Genomic DNA, 19,060 nt, shown 5'->3' with positions numbered 1-19,060 from the left:
TAAACCAGATCAACGGATACAGTTTCTCAACTGAGGTCCCTCCTCCCATGCCAACCTCTCCTTCCTGCCCAAGGGGACTGACTGGATGTACAGTGTATGCTCACTCCTGGAAGGTGACACCTCATAGGAACAACAGACACAGCTTCATCGATGAATGTTATAAGAAGCTCTGCCAATATCCTGAACTAAACCTCCTGAGAGGGAAACTTCCATGCCAGGATTGCCTCCTCTCACTAGCACACACCTCAGCCTGCATGGCTACTGTTAGTCTCCTGGCATCCTCTCCAACCAATCCCAACTGTTAGCTCAGAATCCGAACTTCCCATTGGCTGCTGCCCCGTTTATGACATCATTCCCCCTTCAACCCAACCTACCAGCCCTGGTAGGTTCTTGGGGTTGCCACGGTGATGCCTGTAAACAAATTTGGATCATCACAGGTCACCTGTGACCAGTGACCAGTAAGTGCTGTCTGATACCGGACACACTTGCCACTCTGGTCAGCTAATCAGACAAGGACAAACAATTCTCTTGCTCCATTGTACTGTGGGTTGCTGATACTCTCTCCCCGACGATGGCAGGTAAGGAAAGAAATTTTAAAACATTAAAAAAATAAGGGATCACTTTTCCCTTATTTTTTACTATACTTTTAAATTTTTGTGTAATGGGTATACTGTTGATGCTGATAGAGATATCTGGAATTGAATGTCACATTTAGATTTGGTTCTTACTGAGGCAGGAAAATATGGACCTAAAAGAAGACAAACTGCAGATATGACCCTTGATGTACACAAAGGTAGTTTGCAACTAATGTTACAGATAACCACAGAGTAAATAAAAAGGCACAAGACATTTTCATATCCCAACCCATTATTTGGCAGCCACACTGTTGAGATTAGTCTAGGTAAAGGTTTCCTGTCACATATAGAAAACAATGTCCAGTTCCAGTCCCTGGCTCTTACCCTCTATCCAGCCCATCTTCCACGGCATTCTCTTCATCTTTTGGTAGGTTTGGATGTTATCAACATGAGCTGGCTACTCCACAGACAGCTGTTCTCTGGACAAGAACTGACACACCAGTGTGTGCACAGATTCTCACAAGGATTCCCAACTAGGAGAGTTACTAGAAATTAACAATTACTGTGGAAGTGTTCATTGAAGAATCAATGTAACCAACTTTTAATTGAGAAACAATCTTATTCAGAGATGAACCCCATGCTACATTAGAAATCCCAAACTGTCACTTGAAACATAGGCAGTCAACATGAAATACTATCAGCAGGTTGTATTCATGTAGTCATATTGGATGTGTGCTGAATTTATATTAAAAAATAACAAGTAGCGACTTACATAAAAAGTAGTGGGGAACAGAAGGAGCTAGAAGACAAGGGATTCTTAGCTACATACAGTTCTTATCTATGAAAGTCCTGATCCATCATTTCATTAAGAAAACTCAGAGTAGAACCAAGCCTAGTGGACATGGAAGGAACCTACAATGCCAGCACTCTGATGCAGAGACAGGCCAGTCTGTGTGATTTCAAGGCCAAGACAGATCTAGGTAGAGACTCTCTCTCTGTCTACATTGAGGAAGGTCTGCACAGAACAGAACAAAGGCACAGGCATGAGAAGCTGTCTAAGGTTCTCCTACTTTAAACACTTCTGTTCTGGGACACAGGTGTGAGGCAGTGCCACAGCAGGAATCAGAACAAGACAAAGCAGGGCAAAGAAGGCTGTTGTCTAGGTTAGAGCAAGAGTCAACGTGGATCAACTAGGAAGTCCATGCCAGCACAGGAAGAACAGGCAGCTCACTAAATGAGTGCCGTCCTATCCTTTACCAAGAATCATTCTGAACCATTTGTGTGGGATATGTGAGGGAAAATGGGTCTCAGACTCTCCCAGACTGTACAAATGGGAGATAACAAAGATCTTCAAGGGAAGACACACAGATTCCATCTCACCCTCTTCCGATTTTCCTCTTGCTTCCTACAGAAAATTTCCAAAGTGCACCTTTCTTTGGAAAAGAATGTGCTCTGCACCCCTCTGTACCTGGGCTGAGGAATGCCATGCCCTTAGCAGGAAGTGTGTGCAACTTCTCCAGGGTCTCTATTCCAGCTGTGAGTGCAGCATGGTTCCTGCCATCAGACTCCAGCACTTGTTGCCAGCAGCTCATGGACAGTGCCTACCCCTACCTACCAGTTGGCACAACCATGGTGACTGCACTGACTGACCAGGGCCAGATCACTGCCTCACCACTCTCCTATCCAGGTGTTCTGCAGTGTGGTCCCATGGGAAACACTGACCAGAGGGGAGCTGCACTCCAGGACTTCACTGTAACTGTCATTGATCAGAATACCACATTCTCCTCCTTCTCTAGGACAGCCCAGGGTGATAATATTTTATATCCCAAGGCCTTAGTCCTCTCCTATCCAACACTTTCTGCCAGCTTTTTTCAGGCCACACCACCACAGGTACCAAATCAAGGATACAGCCTAGCACCTTCCTACCTGGAGTGCAGCCAGGTCTATTACAATGAATTCAACAGCCTGGGCCCTCTGATGCCTGGAGAACTCGGGCAGTGCCTGCAGGCCTGTGGCTCTGTGTCCTCCTCTGGGGGTCAGGCCTCTGCCTTGCAACCAGAGATGGTGATGATGCCAAAGGAGATTCAGTCAACAAATGTCCAAACACCCTTCTCCACATCTGCCATCTACTATGCCACACCTGCTCAAGACAAGCCAGACACCATTCTTCAAGGTGAGTAGAGCCAGGAGGGAGGACTGAGATCTGCACTCAAAGCAGACACAGCTCAAACTTTCAGGAGTGGATGTCCTCAGGGAGGAAAAATGGGAGTCCTGAGAACTCAGCCTTGTTCTGGCTCACCATCCCCATCTTCAGTCTCTATAATGACTGACAATGCAGGGCAATGAGTGGCATCCATCCTCCATTAAGACATGTCCATGGACATCACCACAGACACACATGTCCCTGACCTAGCTAATCAGTCCCATGCACCATTCACAGCAATCGCCTCCTTCCTAATCTATTCCTCGGAGCTGTAGAGGACACCAAGACATTTCTGTTTATTTTCTCTCACTTGAATTCTGATTCTAGAGCATTGCAATTCCAAATCTGTCCTAGAAGAAGTATTACTTGGTGATTCCAAGTGCTGGCACTGCTGTTTTCTTTCAACCATAAGTGCATTGAGAGTCCAGTATACCTGGTATACCAGAGTACAACTGCTAAATTGGGCAAAGCTTCTCTCTCATTCTCTCTCCTCTCTCTCCTCTCTCTCTCTCTCTCTCTCTCTCTCTCTCTCTCTCTCTCTCTTTCCCCTTATCCTTCCCCCTCTCTCTCCAATTTTCTTTTGCTATGGTTATTCAGAGGAGAGCCAAGGCTATACCTGATCACTAGGATATGTTCTGAGCAGAAAGATAACCCTAGCTAAAGATTTCACCTTCTTAAACCAATATTCAAATCATTAATAATAAGACTGTGAAATGTGGAGCTGGAAGAAATCCAGAGTTGTTGAAAAGATTGCCTTGCAGGAGTGAGAAACTGGGTTTGGATACCTGAACCCATTTAGAAACTCAGGCAACAGGGGGAATTTGAGTAATGCCAAGAGTTGCAAGACAAGAGCAAGCTCTTGAAAATTATGGACCAGACAACCTGCCTGATAGCAAACTTCCACAGAAATGAGGGTCAATCTTTCAAACACAAAGGGAAAGGAAACGGAGGACCACACACCCAGGGAATTCTTTCACCTCCCCATGATCACTATGCATGCACACTACACACACAAACACCGAGGAAAACACAAACATCTGAGAAATGATGATATCACATGGCTACTATAAATAAGAGAGTGGTCACAAGTCTCCCAACAGAGGTGCTGCCTGTGCTACTCAAGCAGAGCTCATAGGAATGCCTTCCCCACTGCTGTAGGGGTCTGAGTACTGAGGAGCACTGAAAAGTGGGGAGCACCTCACTTACCAGGCACTGACTCCTTCCTTGACTCTTTTTCAGTGGCGAAGATGGAGACAACCCTGGGATTGACAGCTGCAGGCCAGACACTCTGTCTGCTGCAGAGTCCAGACCTTTGCAATGCCTGCATGCAGGATGTTCAGAAGTCACCACCTGTCCATGGGGACTGGTCATTAACTGCCCCCATCGACAGTCCTTCAGAATTCCTGCCCTTGCCTCCTGCTCCAATCTTGGAACAAACAGAGAATAACGACTTGGATTTGATGACAGATGATCTATCAACTCCTCTGGATGCCTATAAGGGCATAAAAGAAAACCAAGACCCATCACTTCTCCCTTTAGCACATGCCAACATGCAGCAGACCCTGAACTACACTGATTCAGGGAGCCTAAAACAGAAGCTTTCTCCTGAAAATGCCACCTTGGGAAGCAGCAGCCTTGGTCAGGATGAGCCTGGGGTGCTGCAGAGTGTGATGGACTCCAGCATGGACTTTGCAGACATGACTACACTGGTGGCAGATATTCGCCTTCCCCGACTCTTCAACTCAATCACTGATATGAACCCATTCCAAGATCCCACAGCAACCCAATCCAAAGACATTAGCAGGGATCGGGTCCAGGAAAGCTCCAGCACCATCAGTGTACCTGTGGACCAAGTGAGAAAGAATGGCCAGGAAGCCTCTGAGATGCTAGATGGGTCTCCTCAGGACAGAATCCAGCTCCAGGACCTGGTGACAGGAGAAGAGGCTGTGGGCATTGCTGGGTCCAGAGAAGGGGCTATTGACAACATGCCTAAGCACTTGGAGGGCAGAGCACAGAAAGCCACACCCAGCATGCCCAGCAGAGCAAGGGCTCAAGTACAAGACAAGACCAAGAGATCCAGAGAAAACAACTGCAAGAAAACAGAGGAGCTCAAGCAGTCAAGGAACAGAGTCAAGGCAGAAGAAAACACCACCATGCCAAAGAACCATAGGAAGAGGAATCCACCTGAGCTCAGCCACAACAGCTTTAAAAAGCCTCGAACTCACCTCGGCATGCACATGCTAGAATCCGTGCAAGTCTTTCACCCACTGGGGAAGAAGAGTGAGAAGAAAACTGGCATCTCTTCCTCCCGGGCTCGGCTACACTTCAGCAGCAACAAAGATCCCAGGGCAGGCCCAGCCACCACATCACTTCTGGATGTGCCATGTGATGGCCAAGGCCCTGGTAAAACCCCAAGCAATGCTCAGAGAACAGAGAGAAATGCTTACAGGGAGTGTCGTCCATCTCCATCCCAGTATAAGCTGCCCCCACCTGAAAAGGTCAAGTTAGTACCTCTAGCTTTTCCAGCCCTGGACATGCCACAAGCAAGACCTATTTCTACAAAGCCTCTCCCCCTGGCTTCACACAGGGCCCCTGCAGTGTACCCTGTGAGACCTCATTCTAACTCAGCTCAGTCTACCACACTCAAGCCATCTAAACCAGCTCCTGCCAGCACTTCTTTGATGGCCTCTGATAAGCCAGTTCTGCCTATTGCTACCAGTGCCACACGAGATAACATAACCAACCCCATCCAGTCTTGCACTGGGCCTCAGACAGCTGTCTCTAGGCCAGTATCCTACAGGGTATCATCTCACCCTTCACTACAGAGGGAGCTTGCCTCTGCTAACAAGAACAAGGCCCCATCACCTCCCAAACCTCAAATCCAACATCTACTGCAAGACTTCAGCCACCAACCAATTCCATGGAGGAATGTTGACATTGCAGGGCCAGTCATCTCACAGCCCATCACAGAAGAGCAGAGGCCAGAGAGGGAGACCATGAAGAGGCGGGCTCAACAGGAGAGAGAGAATGCCGCCAAGTACACCTCTCTGGGAAAACCGCAGATCTTCCTTCAGAGGCAGAAGGATATGGATATTTCCAGATATTTTGGCTATGTCATGTAAGGGCTGGCCTAGCATTTGGAACACAGTACTATTCAACACAGACAAGGTGAGATAAGGAGACTTATATACATGCATACATTGGATATAAAGACTTGGACATAAGTGTAGATATGTAGGTATGCATTGAGTTAAGGTGAATAATATGTACATCCCAGGATTTACACATAATTGGTCAAACATAGTTTCATTACTTGTAAATATCTGAAGACACTAAAGGTGACTGGAGAAACTAAAGTCTGTTATATTTTATCCATGAGTAAGTATATATAGAGGGTTTTGATGGTTTCTTCGTACCTTAGCTGTTATTCATTTATGTCGTCAAAGTAGTAATATATGTTATATAAATATATCATATGCTAAAAATCCCTGGTAGTGTTATTTAAGGTAAAAGTAATTAGCCAAACACCTGTAGTGGTAATACAATAATACTCCTTGACTTTTACTTTTAGGTAAAATAAAAGTCTTTGATCTTGGTGTTTTTCCTATAATGTATTCTGTGATAGTAAAAACATTCCTGTTCTTACCACACTTCCTCCCATTTTGAAACACTCACCCCAGCCCTTTAATATTTACTAGTCTGGGACAGAGCTCCTCCTGAAATTTCATGAAATGAAATACAGGATTCCATGAGCACACTATCAAGCACCCACCATAAAGAGAAAATAGACAAGGTTGGCCAATTTCCTGACTTGGGCATCATTTGATTACTCTTTGTCTCCAGTTGTATCCATCTTTGAAATCACCCATTAATGCTTAATTTTGTGTTTGTGTGTTTGTATGTCCTCCACCTGAATTCCTGTGGAACACATGTGTGGAGTGCCCACAGAGGCAAGAAGAGGCCATCAGACCTCTGAGGTCTGGATTTAAGAGAGATTGAAAGCGTCCAGGAGGTGTTCTGAAGTAAGCCTTCAGATACTGTAAGAAAAGCAAGTGTTCTTATCTCATGAGCCTATGTTGAATCCACATACTGCAAACAAAATAACTTCATTTTCTCTATGGCTGAAAAGACTTCACGTTCAACGAACATCCCACTTTCTTCACCCATGGCCATGCTGTTGGACATCATGCTTGGTTCCCTAATATTCTTTTTTTTTGTGATATATATTTTTTATTTTACAATACTATTCAGTTCTACATATCAGCCATGGGTTCCCCTATTCTCCCCCCTCCCACGCCCTCCCCTTATCCCCAGCCCACCCTCCATTCCCACCTCCTCCAGGACAAGTCCTCCCCCGAGGACTGTGATCGACTTGGTAGACTCAGTCCAGGGAGGTCCAGTCCCTTCCTCCCAGACTGAGCCAAGTGTCCCTGCATAAGTTCCTGGTTTCAAACAGCCAACTCATGGAATGAGCACAGGACTTGGTCCCACTGCCTAGATGCCTCCCAAACTGATCAAGCCAATCAACTGTCTCACCTATTCAGAGGGCCTGATCCAGCTGGGAGCCCCTCAGTCTTTGGTTCATAGTTCATGTGATTCCATTCATTTGGCTATTTTTTTTCAATAATTGAGTAAAACTGAAATTTATTATATGCCACAGTCGTCCTAGGGACCTCCATGCTATATATATAGCCTCTATGGTTCTATGGGTTGTGGTCTGATTGTTCATTTTATATCTAGAATCCACCAATGAGTGAGTACATACCATAACTGTCTTTCTGGGTTTGGGTTACCTCACTCAGGATGATTTTTTCTAGTTCCATCCATTTGCCTGCAAATTTCATGCTTTCATTGTTTTTCTCTGCTGAGTAGTACTCCATTGTGTATATGTACCACATTTTTTTCATCCATTCTTCCGTTGATGGGCATCTAGGTTGTTTCCAGGTTCTGGCTATTACAAATAGTGCTGCTATGAACATAGCTGAGCATGTATCTTTATGGTATGTATCAGCATTCTTTGGGTATATGCCCAAGAGTGGGATGGCTGGGTCTTGAGGTAGTTCGATTCCTAATTTTCTGAGAAACCGCCATACTGATTTCCATAGTGGTTGTACAAGTTTACATTCCCACCAACAGTGGAGGAGTGTTCCCTTTGCTCCACATCCTCTCCAACATTGGTTGTCATTGGTGTTTTTGATCTTAGCCATTCTAACAGGTGTAAGGTGGTATCTCAGAGTCATTTTGATTTGCATTTCTCTGATGATTAAGGATGTTGAGCATTTCTTTAAATGTCTTTCAGCCATTTGTAGTTCTTGTTTTGTGAATTCTGTGTTTAGCTCTTTAGCCCATTTTTTAATTGGACTGTTCAGTGCTTTGATGTCTAGTTTCTTGAGTTCTTTATATATTGTGGAGATCAATCCTCTGTCAGATGTGGGGTTGGTGAAGATCTTTTCCCAATCTGTTGGCTGTCTTTTTGTCTTATTGACTGTGTCTTTTTCCCTGCAAAAGCTTCTCAGTTTTGAGAGGTCCCATTTATTAATGGTTGTGCTCAGGGCCTGTGCTGTCGGTGTTTTATTTAGGAAATGGTCTCCAGTGCCAATGCGTTCAAGAGTGCTTCCTATCTTCTTTTCTATTAAGTTTAGTGTAACTGGATTTATGTTTAGGTCTTTGATCCACTTGGACTTGAGTTTTGTGCATGGTGACAGATATGGATCTATTTGTAATCTTTTACATATTGACATCCAGTTATGCCAGCACCATTTGTTGAAGATACTTTCTTTGTTCCATTGTATAGTTTTGGCTCCTTTGTCAAAAACCAGGTGTTCATATGTGCATGGATTAATGTCAGGGTCTTCAATTCGATTCCATTGGTCCGTATGTCGGTTTTTATACCAGTACCAAGCTGTTTTTATTACTATAGCTCTATAGTAGAGTTTGAGGTCTGGGATGGTGATGCCTCCAAGGGTTGCTTTATCGTATAGGATTCTTTTAGCTATCCTGGGTCTTTTGTTTTTCCATATAAAGTTGAGTATTTTTCTTTCCAAGTCTGTGAAGAATTGTGTTGGGATTTTGATGGGGATTGCATTGAATCTGTAGATTGCTTTTGGTAAGATTGCCATTTTTACTATGTTAATCCTACCTATCCATGAGCATCGGAGATCCTTCCATTTTCTGATATCTTCTTCAATTTCTTTCTTTAGAGATTTAAAGTTCTTATCAAAAAGGTCTTTCACTTGTTTAGTTAGTGTTATCCCAAGGTATTTTATATTATTTGTGGCTATTGTAAAGGGTGATGTTTCTCTGACTTCTTTCTAAGCCCTTTTATCATTTGTGTATAGGAGGGCTACTGATTTTTTTGAGTTGATCTTGTATCCTGCCACTTTACTGAAGGAGTTTATCAGCTGTAGAAGTTCCCTGGTAGAGTTTTTGGGGTCACTTATGTATACTATCATATCATCTGCAAATAGTGAAAGTTTGACTTCTTCCTTGCCAATTTGTATCCCTTTGATCTCCTTTTGTTGTCTTATTGCTCTAGCTAGAACTTCTAGTACTATATTGAATAAATATGGGGAGAGTGGACAGCCTTGTCTTGTTCCTGAATTTAGTGGTATCGCTTTGAGTTTCTCTCCATTTAATTTGATGTTTGCTGTTGGCTTGCTATAAATTGCTTTTATTATGTTTAGAAATGTTCCTTGTATTCCTATTCTTTCTAAGACCTTTATCATGAAGGGGTGTTGGATTTTGTCAAAGGCTTTTTCAGCATCTAGGGAGATGATCATGTGGTTTTTTTCTTTCTGTTTGTTTATATGGTGTATTACATTGACTGATTTCCGTATGTTGAACCATCCTTGCATCCCTGGGATGAATCCTACTTGGTCGTGATGGATGATTGTTTTGATGTATTCTTGGATTCGGTTTGCCAATATTTTGTTGAGTATTTTTGCATCAATGTTCATGAGGGAGATTGGTCTGTAGTTCTCTTTCTTTGTTGCATCTTTGTGTGGTTTGGGTATCAGGGTAATTGTAGCCTCATAAAAAGAGTTTGGTAGTGTTCCTTCTGTTTCTATTGTGTGGAACACATTGAAGAGGATTGGTATTAGTTCTTCTTTGAAAGTCAGGTAGAATTCTGCACTGAAACCATCTGGTCCTGGGCTTTTTTTTGGTTGGGAGACTTTTGATGACTGTTTCTATTTCTTTAGGGGTTATTGGTCTATTTAAATGGTTTATCTGGTCTTGATTTAATTTTGGTATGTGGTATTTATCCAGAAAAATGTCCATTTCTTCCTGGTTTTCCATTTTTGTGGAGTACAGGTTTTTTAAGTATGAGCTGATGATTCTCTGGATTTCCTTGTTGTCTGTTGTTATGTCTTTCTTTTCATTTCTGATTTTGTGAATTTGGGTACTCTCTCTTTGCCTTTTGGTTAATTTGGCTAGGGGTTTGTCTATCTTGTTGATTTTTTCAAAGAGCCAACTCTTTGTTTCATTGATTTTTTTTTTTTTTGTATTGTTCTCTTGTTTTCTATTTCGTTGATTTCAGCAATCAATTTGATTATTTCCTGGCATCTATTTCTCCTGGGTGAGTTTGTTTCTTTTTGTTCTAGTGCTTTCAGTTGTGCTGTTAATTCATTGGTATGGGATTGTTCCATCTTCTTCATGTGTGCGTTTAGAGCTATGAATTTTTCTCTTAGCACGGCTTTCATAGTGTCCCATAATTTTGGGTATGTTGTACTTTCATTTTCATTGAATTCTAGGAACTCTTTAATTTCTTTCTTTATTTCTTCCTTGACCCATTGATGTTTCAGGTGGGCATTATTCAGTTTCCATGAGTTTGTGGGTTTTCTACAATTTTTGTTGTTGTTGAGGTCTAACTTTAAGGCATGGTGGTCTGATAAGATACAGGAGGTTATTCCATTTTTTTTTTATCTGTTGAGATTTGTTTTGTGGCCAAGCATGTGGTCAATTTTTGAGAAGGTTCCATGGGGGGCTGAGAAGAAGGTATATTCTTTTGTGTTAGGATGGAATATTCTGTTAGATATCTATTAGGTCCATTTGAGTCATAACATCTGTTAGGTCCTTTATTTCTTTGTTAAGTTTCAGTCTGGTAGATCTATCTTTTGGTGAGAGTGGTGTGTTAAAATCTCCCACTACTAATGTGTGGGGTTTGATGTGCGTTTTAAACTTTAGTAGTGTTTCTTTTATGAATGTCGGTGCTTTTGTATTTGGAGCATAAATGTTTAGAATTGAGACTTCATCTTGGTGGATTTTTCCTGTGATAAATATGTAATGTCCATCCTGATCTCTTTTGATTGATTTTAGTTTGAAGTCTATTTTATTAGATATTAGGATAGCTACACCAGCTTGTTTCTTAGGTCCATTTGCTTGGAAAGCCTTTTCCCAGCCCTCTACTCGGAGGTAGTGTCTGTCTTTGAAGTTAAGGTGTGTTCCTTGTATGCAGTAGATGGATGGGTCCTGTTTTCTTATCCAATCTGTTAGCCTCTGTCTTTTTATAGGTGAGTTGAGACCATCGATATTGATGGATATTAATGACTAGTGATTGTTAATTCCTGTTATTTTTTGTGGTTGTGTTGGTTGTCCTTCTGTGGTGTATGTTGGTGTAGGATTATCTATTGCTTGATTTTTCATGGATGTGTTTAGCTTCTTTGGGTTGGATTTTCCCTTCTAGTGCTTTCTGTAGGGCTGGGTTTGTAGACAGGTATTGATTAAATCTGGTTTTATCCCGGAATATTTTCTTTACTCCGCCTATGGTGATTGAGAGTTTTGCCGGGTATAATAGTCTGGGTTGGCATCCGTGGTCTCTTAGTGTCTGCATGAGGTTTGTCCATGATCTTCTAGCTTTCATAGTCTCTATTGAGTAGTCTGGTGTTATTCTGATGGGTTTGCCTTTATATGTTACTTGGTCTTTTTCCTTTGCGGCTCTTAATATTTTTTCTTTGTTCTGTGTGTTTAGTGTTTTGATTATTATGTGGCGAGGGGACTTTTTTTTTTTTGGATCCAGTGTATTCGGTGTTCTGTAAGCTTCTTGTATCTTCATAGGTATTTCTTTCTTTAGGTTACGAAAGTTTTCTTCTATGATTTTGTTGAATATATTTTCTGTGCCTTTGAGTTGGTATTCTTCTCCTTCTTCTATCCCTATTATTCTTAGGTTTGGTCTTTTCATGGTGTCCCAAATTTCCTGGATGTTTTGTGTTACGACTCCTTTGTCTTTAATGTTTTCTTTGACTGACGCATCCTTTTTCTTTATCGTGTCTTCAGTGTCAGAGATCCTCTGTTCCATCTCTTGCAATTGGTTGGTTTTTCTTGTTTCAGTAGTTCCTGTTCGTTTAGTCAGGATTTCTATTTCCAGCATTCCCTCAGCATGTGTTTTCTTTATTGTTTCAAATTCATTTTTCAGATCTTGGAATGTTTCTTTCATCTGTTTAACTGCCTTTTCTTGGCTTTCTTTGATTTCTTCCCATTTTTTTGTTCGTTTTTTTCTTCCATTTCTTTAAGGGAGTTTTTTATTTCCTCTTTAATGGAGTTTTTCATTTCCTCTTTAAGGGAAGTTTTTATTTCCTCTTTAAGGGAGTTTTTTATTTCCTCTTTAAGGAAAGTTTTTATTTCCTCTTTAAGGTAGTTTTTCAATTCCTCTTTAAGGAAAGTTTTTATTTCCTCATTGAGGGAATGTTTTATTTCTTCTTTAAGGGCCTCTATCATCTTCTTAATGTCATTTTTAGGGTTGATTTCTTCTGTTTCTTCTGTCATGGTATGTTTAGGTCTTGCAGGTGTAGAATCACTAGGTTCTGATGTTGCCATATAGGTCTTTATGTTGTTGCCTATATTTTTGCACTGGCGCCTACTCATCTCTTCCTCTGTGAGGTGCAGGTGGTGTCTGTGTCTGAGAGTGCCTCTCTTGTTCTAATTTTTAGTCTTGGTTTAGTAGGGGTTCTTGGTTAAATTGGTGCTTTTGGGCTATTTCTTCAGGGGCAGCTGATTTCGATCGGTGAATTATATACTTATGATTCTGGTGATCTGGTTTGGTGTCTGGGTAGCGCCTTCTTCTGTGTTCTCAGGTCACTTTTTGTTCATTTGTCAACTCCTCAGCTGATCTTGTTTCTTCAGACTTTAAACTGTAGGTATTTGAATCCTCTCCCAGATGGGTTTCAGCTGAGCAGGGTAGTCTCACCAACACCTCCAAGTTGTTGGGTTCCACAGGATCAGCAGCTGGGCCCTGGGTTGTCCTCAGACGGAGTGTTCAGATTCGTTCTGGTTCTGACCCACGGAGATAGCTTCTTCCCCAGATGTTGGGGTTAGGGGCGTCCCTGTTCCAAGCTGTGTCTGCTTGTCTCTGTCCCTGGGCCTGTTTACCTCTGTGGTCCGCCGCCGGGCCTGTATGTCCCTGTCAGCTGCCGCTGGGTCTGTCTGCCTCTGGGGGCCGCCACCGGGCCTGAATGTCCCTGTCGGCCGCTGCACGTCTACCTCAGCGGGCTGCCGCTGGGCCCGTCTTCCTCCACAGGCCGCCGCCACAGGCCTACCTGCGTCTGCTTGTCTTCGCCGCTGGGCCTGTCTACCTCTGTGGACGCCGCTGGGCCTGAATGTCTCTGCCGGCTGCCGCCGGGCCTGAATATCTCTGTCGGCTGCCGCCGCTGGGCCTGTCTACCTCAGCGGGCTGCTGCTGGGCCCGTCTACCTCCGCGGGCCGCCGCTGGGCCTGAATGTCTCTGCCGGCTGCTGCCGGGCCTGAATGTCCCTGTCGGCCACTGCCGCCGGGCCCGTTTACCTCAGCGGGCCGCCGCTGGGCCCGTCTACTTCTGTGGGCCGCCGCTGGGCCTGAATGTCTCTGCCGGCTGCCGCTGGGTCTGAATATCCCTGTCGGCTGCCGCCGCTGGGCCCATCTAACTCCACGGGCCCCCGCCGCAGGCCTACCTGCGTCTGCCTGTCTCTGCCGCCGGGCCTGTCTACCTCTGTGGACCGCCGCTGGGACTGAATGTCTCTGCCGGCTGCCTCCGGGCCTGAATATCCCTGTAGGCTGTCGCCGCTGGGCACGTCTACCTCAGCGGGCTGTTGCTGGGCCCTTCTACCTCTGCGGGCTGCCGCCGCAGGCCTACCTGCGTCTGCTTGTCTCTGCCGCCGGGCCTGTCTACCTCTGTGGACCGCCGCTGGGCCTGAATGTCTCTGCCGGCTGCTGCCGGGCCTGAATGTCCCTGTCGGCCACTGCCGCCGGGCCCGTTTACCTCAGTGGGTTGCCGCTGGGCCCGTCTACTTCTGTGGGCCGCCGCTGGGCCTGAATGTCTCTGCCGGCTGCCGCTGGGTCTGAATATCCCTGTCGGCTGCCCTGTGTTTCGGAATTTAAAAATGAAGCATTTCCATGTCCAAATCAGATGCAACTCATTTACCCCCCAGATATTAGTGCCTAGCTGTAGACCTTATCCACTTCCATTACTTTTGCTTTATACTTTATCCCCTAATATTCTTGAAACGGTGCTACAGTCAACCCTGAAGGGCAAGTACCTCACTGATATATTGAGTTCTTTCTTTGGAAAGGCATATATGAACCATGCGGTGGGCCAGGTTTTGGCTTTTGGAGGTTCCTCCACACTGACATCCAATCCGGCTGGAAATCTTTCCATCCTCTCCAGCATTCCATAGCATTCCTTTTTTCGAACTCTCTCAGGGGTGGCTGTCATTTCTTTTCTAGTTGGCCTTGGATGGCATCTAGGATTTCTCTATGCATTTCCCTGATTCCTCTTAAATCTGAACCATTGTATGTCCTCACTCTCTTTGAAGAAATCAGGGAGGACTGTCTTTCTCTTTGCACTGTACTACCCAGGTTGTCTTCTTTCTGATGATATATGTATTTTATCTAATTCTAAATAATCTCATAATAATCTTCTTACTGGGGTAGCAACAGCAAAGATGTGCTCCTCTTCTCTAGGACCATCTCTCAAATAACTGTTTCTTTTTTTCTGGGATCAAATGCTTTACTTCCCTGAGAGACCATCTGTCAACTACAGCCAGGATTTCTTGAGTGGCCCATGTGTTGCTCCATTCTGGCCTGTCTGAGAACATTCAACACTTTGGCACACTCTGTGCTCTAATATTATCAGGGATACTCACACTATTGCCTCTGAGACATTTGGCACTTCTTTGAGAGGGTGACACATAGGAAATATAACCAATTGATTTCTAACTTTGCTTTTAGTTTCTTGAGACAGGTTCTCTCTCCATAACCCTGCATGTTCAGGAACTAACTATGTTGATCAGGCTAGCCTTGAATTCACAAACATCAGCCTGCCTCTACCTCTAACACTATCTCTGCCTCTGCCTATGGCACTACCTCTGCAATTACCCTGGCCTTGACCCTGGCCCTGGCCCTGGCCCTAACTCAAGAGTGTTGCGACGAAAAGAACAATCCCACAAACAAAGAGATTCAAGTTTCTTTCTATCTATGTGCATATCCAGGTTTCCCAGCATGACGGAATGAAGAGGCCATGTGGAAGCCAAGGTGAATTTTTCTTATCTACTAAAAATCTGAATATCTGAATATCTGTAGCCATGGCAGAGATCCAAAGAATGTCATCCAGCTGTTGTAGGTGCCTAAGTGCAGAGGTGCACTGAAAGGTGCACATCCCACTTACCAGGTACTGACTTATTCCTTGACTCTTTTTCAGTGGTGCAAACGGAGACTTCCCTAGGAATCACACCTCAAGCCAGAGACTCCATCAGCTGCAGAATGGAACTCTGCTACTCTTACACCCTGGATTACCAGATGAGGACACCACGTGTTAATAGGCACAAGTCATGAACTACCCTTAACCACAACCTTCAGAATTCCTGGCATTGCCACAAGCTCCATGCCTGGAACAAACAGAGAATGACAACCTGCATGAGATGGCAGCAAATCTGTCAGTGCTTCTGGATGCCTATGAGTGCACGAAAGAACACCAAGACCCATCTCTACTCTCTTTAACACACCCTGACTGCAGCATCCCTTGCACTTCACTGATGCTGGAAGCCTAGGGAGAAGCTTGCTTCTGACAATGCCACATTGGGAAGCAGCAGTCTTGGTCAGGATGAGCCTGGGACATGCACAGTGTGTTGGTCTCCAGCATGGACTTTGCAGACATGACTACAATGGTGGCAGAATTTCACCTCCCCAAATGCTCAACCCACTCTCTGAACTGAACCAATTCCAGTTTCTCACAGCCAACCAATGCAGAGACTCCATCGTCATCAGGAGCGATTCACACCCTTAAACCAGGTGAAGAGGAAGGAAGAGAAAAGCCCTCATCTGATTGATGGAGATTCTCTGGCAAGAATCTAGTATCAGCACCTGGTGGAGGGACAGAGCCTGGGAACAGTGCTGTGGTTAGAGAAGGTGATATTGACAACATCACCCAATATATAGAGGGCAAAGCTCAGAAAGCCACACTCTGCAGGCCCAGCAGATCTAGGAATCATAGAAGACAACACCAAGAGTACTAGAGAAATCAACTCCAAGAAAGCTGGGGGAGCTGATGCTATGAAGTCATAGAGTAAAGACAGAAGACAAGCCCACTGTCCTCATCAACAAGAAGATCAATTCACCTGAGCTCAACCCTGATGGCTTTGACAAGCCTCAAAACCACCTCAGAGAGCACATGCTGGAGTCTGTGCAGGTCTGTCATCACTGTGGAAGAAGGGTGAGAGGAAAACTGGCATCTCCTGAACCTTGAACTCTTTGTGCCACTCTGTGCTCTAATAGTGACAGAGTTGGTCACACTTTAGCCTCTGGGACAATTGCCATTGTCTTTATCCGGTATTACATATAGCAAGCAGAATTCATTTATTTATTAACTCACTTTTAGTTTCTTGAATTGGGACCCACTCCATACCCAGCATCTCCTAGAACTGACTACATGGAACAGACAATCACTGAACTCAAAAAGATCTGCCTGCTTCCCCCTCTGCAATAACCTCCATCTCAGCCTCTGCCTCCCCTACAGCCTCCACATCTGCACACTCCTAGGCCACTGTCTCAAGTGTGCTGGGACGCAAGGAATTCTCCAACCAGAAACGTGAAATCAATGTTTTTTGTTTTTTTTTCCTGTACCCGTGGACAACCACATTTCAGTGCATGACATGATGAAGAGTCCATGTGTACTCCAGGGTACATTTTTGGTACATACCTAAAATCCAAAGAGACTAAGGCCCATGTTTTTACAAATGCAACCTAACTCATTCATTTTTTCCCGACAATCTGTCTTGCTTAGGTTGTAGGCTCTACTTGTTACAATGCCCTTGAAGCACTGACCTCATATGAGGTGTGCTCATGCTATCTTGAGTATTTTCTCCTTTTGTATTAAAGTTATGACTGCTTTTCTACTTCTAAGGAGTGGGGAATCTCAGAAATTTTATTCACCCTCTCCATAGAGACTCATGGTGCAACTTTCTTCACAATATTTAACTCCCAACTACGGTGTATGTCCAACATTGTTCATTCTAACAAGGGCTAAGTCCAGTCTAACTCAACTAGAAAATATTAACAAGCCTAGCATGAAAAGATCCTACTACCTGAATGCAATGATCCTCAAAGGGACAAATTTCAGTACAGCAGAATGATGGAAAGCAATGGCTTAGGGAGGCCTCTGGTTTTATCACTCTCTGCGTGTGGCTTAGTGACAGATTTGACCACTGCCATCAGACTATTGTGTTCATCTTATCCCCTAGGAGCAGTAGAAACACATTTGGATGGATATCTTCTAATCTTGGTATTATTATTTTAAACTTTATGTATTCAAACTAAGGGTCTTGTAAAATAATCCTTATTAAAGAAACTCAGGAAGCACTTTTGATATTAAAGCAATTCAAACAATGCTGTACCTGTATTGAATCCTCAATATCATTATTTCTCATTGTACTATTCACTGAACATGATTTTTTAAAACTATATATTGTACACTGAGCCCAGTAACTTTGTGACCAAGGCCTACCCGTTCCTTAACTCTCACCAAAATCTTAGGCATTGTTTTATGTTCAGCAGCATTGCCTTCAGTGTCAGGAATGGAACATGTAAGTGTGTTTAATCTCCCATCCATATAGCGAGAGAGCATCGAGACATATTTGTCTGGGACTGGATACATATGGCATAAAATGATTATCCCAAGTTACAAGAACTCTCCTGCAATCACCTTGACTACACTCGTCACTTTAGCTGAAATGGTTCTGTTGTGTGTAGACATCACATATTCCTTATCCATTGCTCTGTTATTGGACAGCAAGATCAGTTTATATAGATATTCCAGAAAAAAGCTGCTATCTATATTCATGTGCAAAGCAATAACATGTTCAATTCCTTGGAATAGTAGTGATGGAAATTGAGATAGACCTGGTGTTGGTGTTTAAAGTGACTCCATACTGAAATAGAGAGAGAGTAGAATACTTCACATTATACCCACCAACTTATTGGTGTTTCCTGTGGAAGCAATACTTGGAAGCCCCCTACTTTCAGTTAACTCTCCATTTCTATTCTCTAGCATCAAGAAAGACCATTTTCTAATGGGCCTAATGTTCACATTCAAGTAATGTCTAGAATGACAAGTCAAGTTTTCATGAACCTCCATGGCTCCTTCTACTATGTACAGTTAAGCTTCACAGCCACAGACCTGTCTATCACTGAATTAATCTGTTAAATTACTTTCAAAGTTCTCCATCCATCTGATCATCCATAACAATGGGATGTTCACTTGATTTTGGAACAGAAAGCCATGCTACACTACCCTACCCTACTGCTCTAGCTCTCAATTTCATTGGGCTCCTACAGGCAGGACAATCCCTGAGTTTTGGATGGACTGCTTTGTGCATGATCCTTTTCTGAGTACCAGCCGGCCATCTCACCACAACAGCAGCCACTGAGTCTCAGCAGCCTAAACAATGACAGCTCTCTCCAACAGCAACAGAAACAATGCCATAGGAAGACCAACAAAGAGTCAGACTGTAACAGTTACAGCTGCACCTGAAACTACATTAATCTACTGGAAACCACAAAGCTTTAGAAGGGAAACATAGAGACCCAATCATTCCAGTCAACAAAACAATAGCAGTTGTATTCCCTCTAGACCTGGAACTCCTCCATCACTGGAGATTTTGTGGTGGGTAGCAGTACAAAATACGAATTCCCTTCTGTGCAGGTGTACAAATATTAAATTGGGGAGTTGTTTAAATTATAACTATCTGCTGTGGGATGTTCTGTATGTCCTGTGGGAGCCCATTCTCAGGTTCTTTGTGGCGTTACCCAGCAGGTCCGT

The 19,060-nt window shown here is 43.8% G+C and overlaps 1 protein-coding gene across 4 annotated transcripts; it reads left to right on the top strand.

Moving 5' to 3' along the window:
• The first annotated feature begins 398 nt into the window (after positions 1-398).
• Positions 399-17,630, top strand: LOC102915989 (uncharacterized protein C2orf78 homolog). 4 transcript variants are annotated; one of them, XM_076577235.1, is made up of 6 exons: positions 447-578; positions 2,441-2,748; positions 4,018-5,946; positions 6,477-6,800; positions 15,237-15,279; positions 15,446-17,630. In XM_076577235.1, the coding sequence occupies exons 2-3, from the start codon at positions 2,553-2,555 to the stop codon at positions 5,898-5,900; spliced, it is 2,079 nt and encodes a 692-aa protein (XP_076433350.1). In that variant the 5' UTR covers positions 447-578; positions 2,441-2,552; the 3' UTR covers positions 5,901-5,946; positions 6,477-6,800; positions 15,237-15,279; positions 15,446-17,630. The 4 variants fall into 4 exon arrangements, with proteins under 4 accessions (XP_076433361.1, XP_076433341.1, XP_076433350.1 ...); XM_076577229.1 differs by having other exon boundaries at positions 1,987-2,748; XM_076577226.1 differs by having other exon boundaries at positions 426-578; positions 1,987-2,748; positions 4,018-6,800.
• Positions 17,631-19,060: the final 1,430 nt, after the last annotated feature.

Source organism: Peromyscus maniculatus, chromosome 1, assembly GCF_049852395.1.
Source record: "Peromyscus maniculatus bairdii isolate BWxNUB_F1_BW_parent chromosome 1, HU_Pman_BW_mat_3.1, whole genome shotgun sequence".
NCBI classification, from domain to species: domain Eukaryota; kingdom Metazoa; phylum Chordata; class Mammalia; order Rodentia; family Cricetidae; genus Peromyscus; species Peromyscus maniculatus.
The sequence above is the reverse complement of the archived record's forward strand: the minus strand, read 5'-3'. Positions and strand labels throughout refer to the sequence as shown.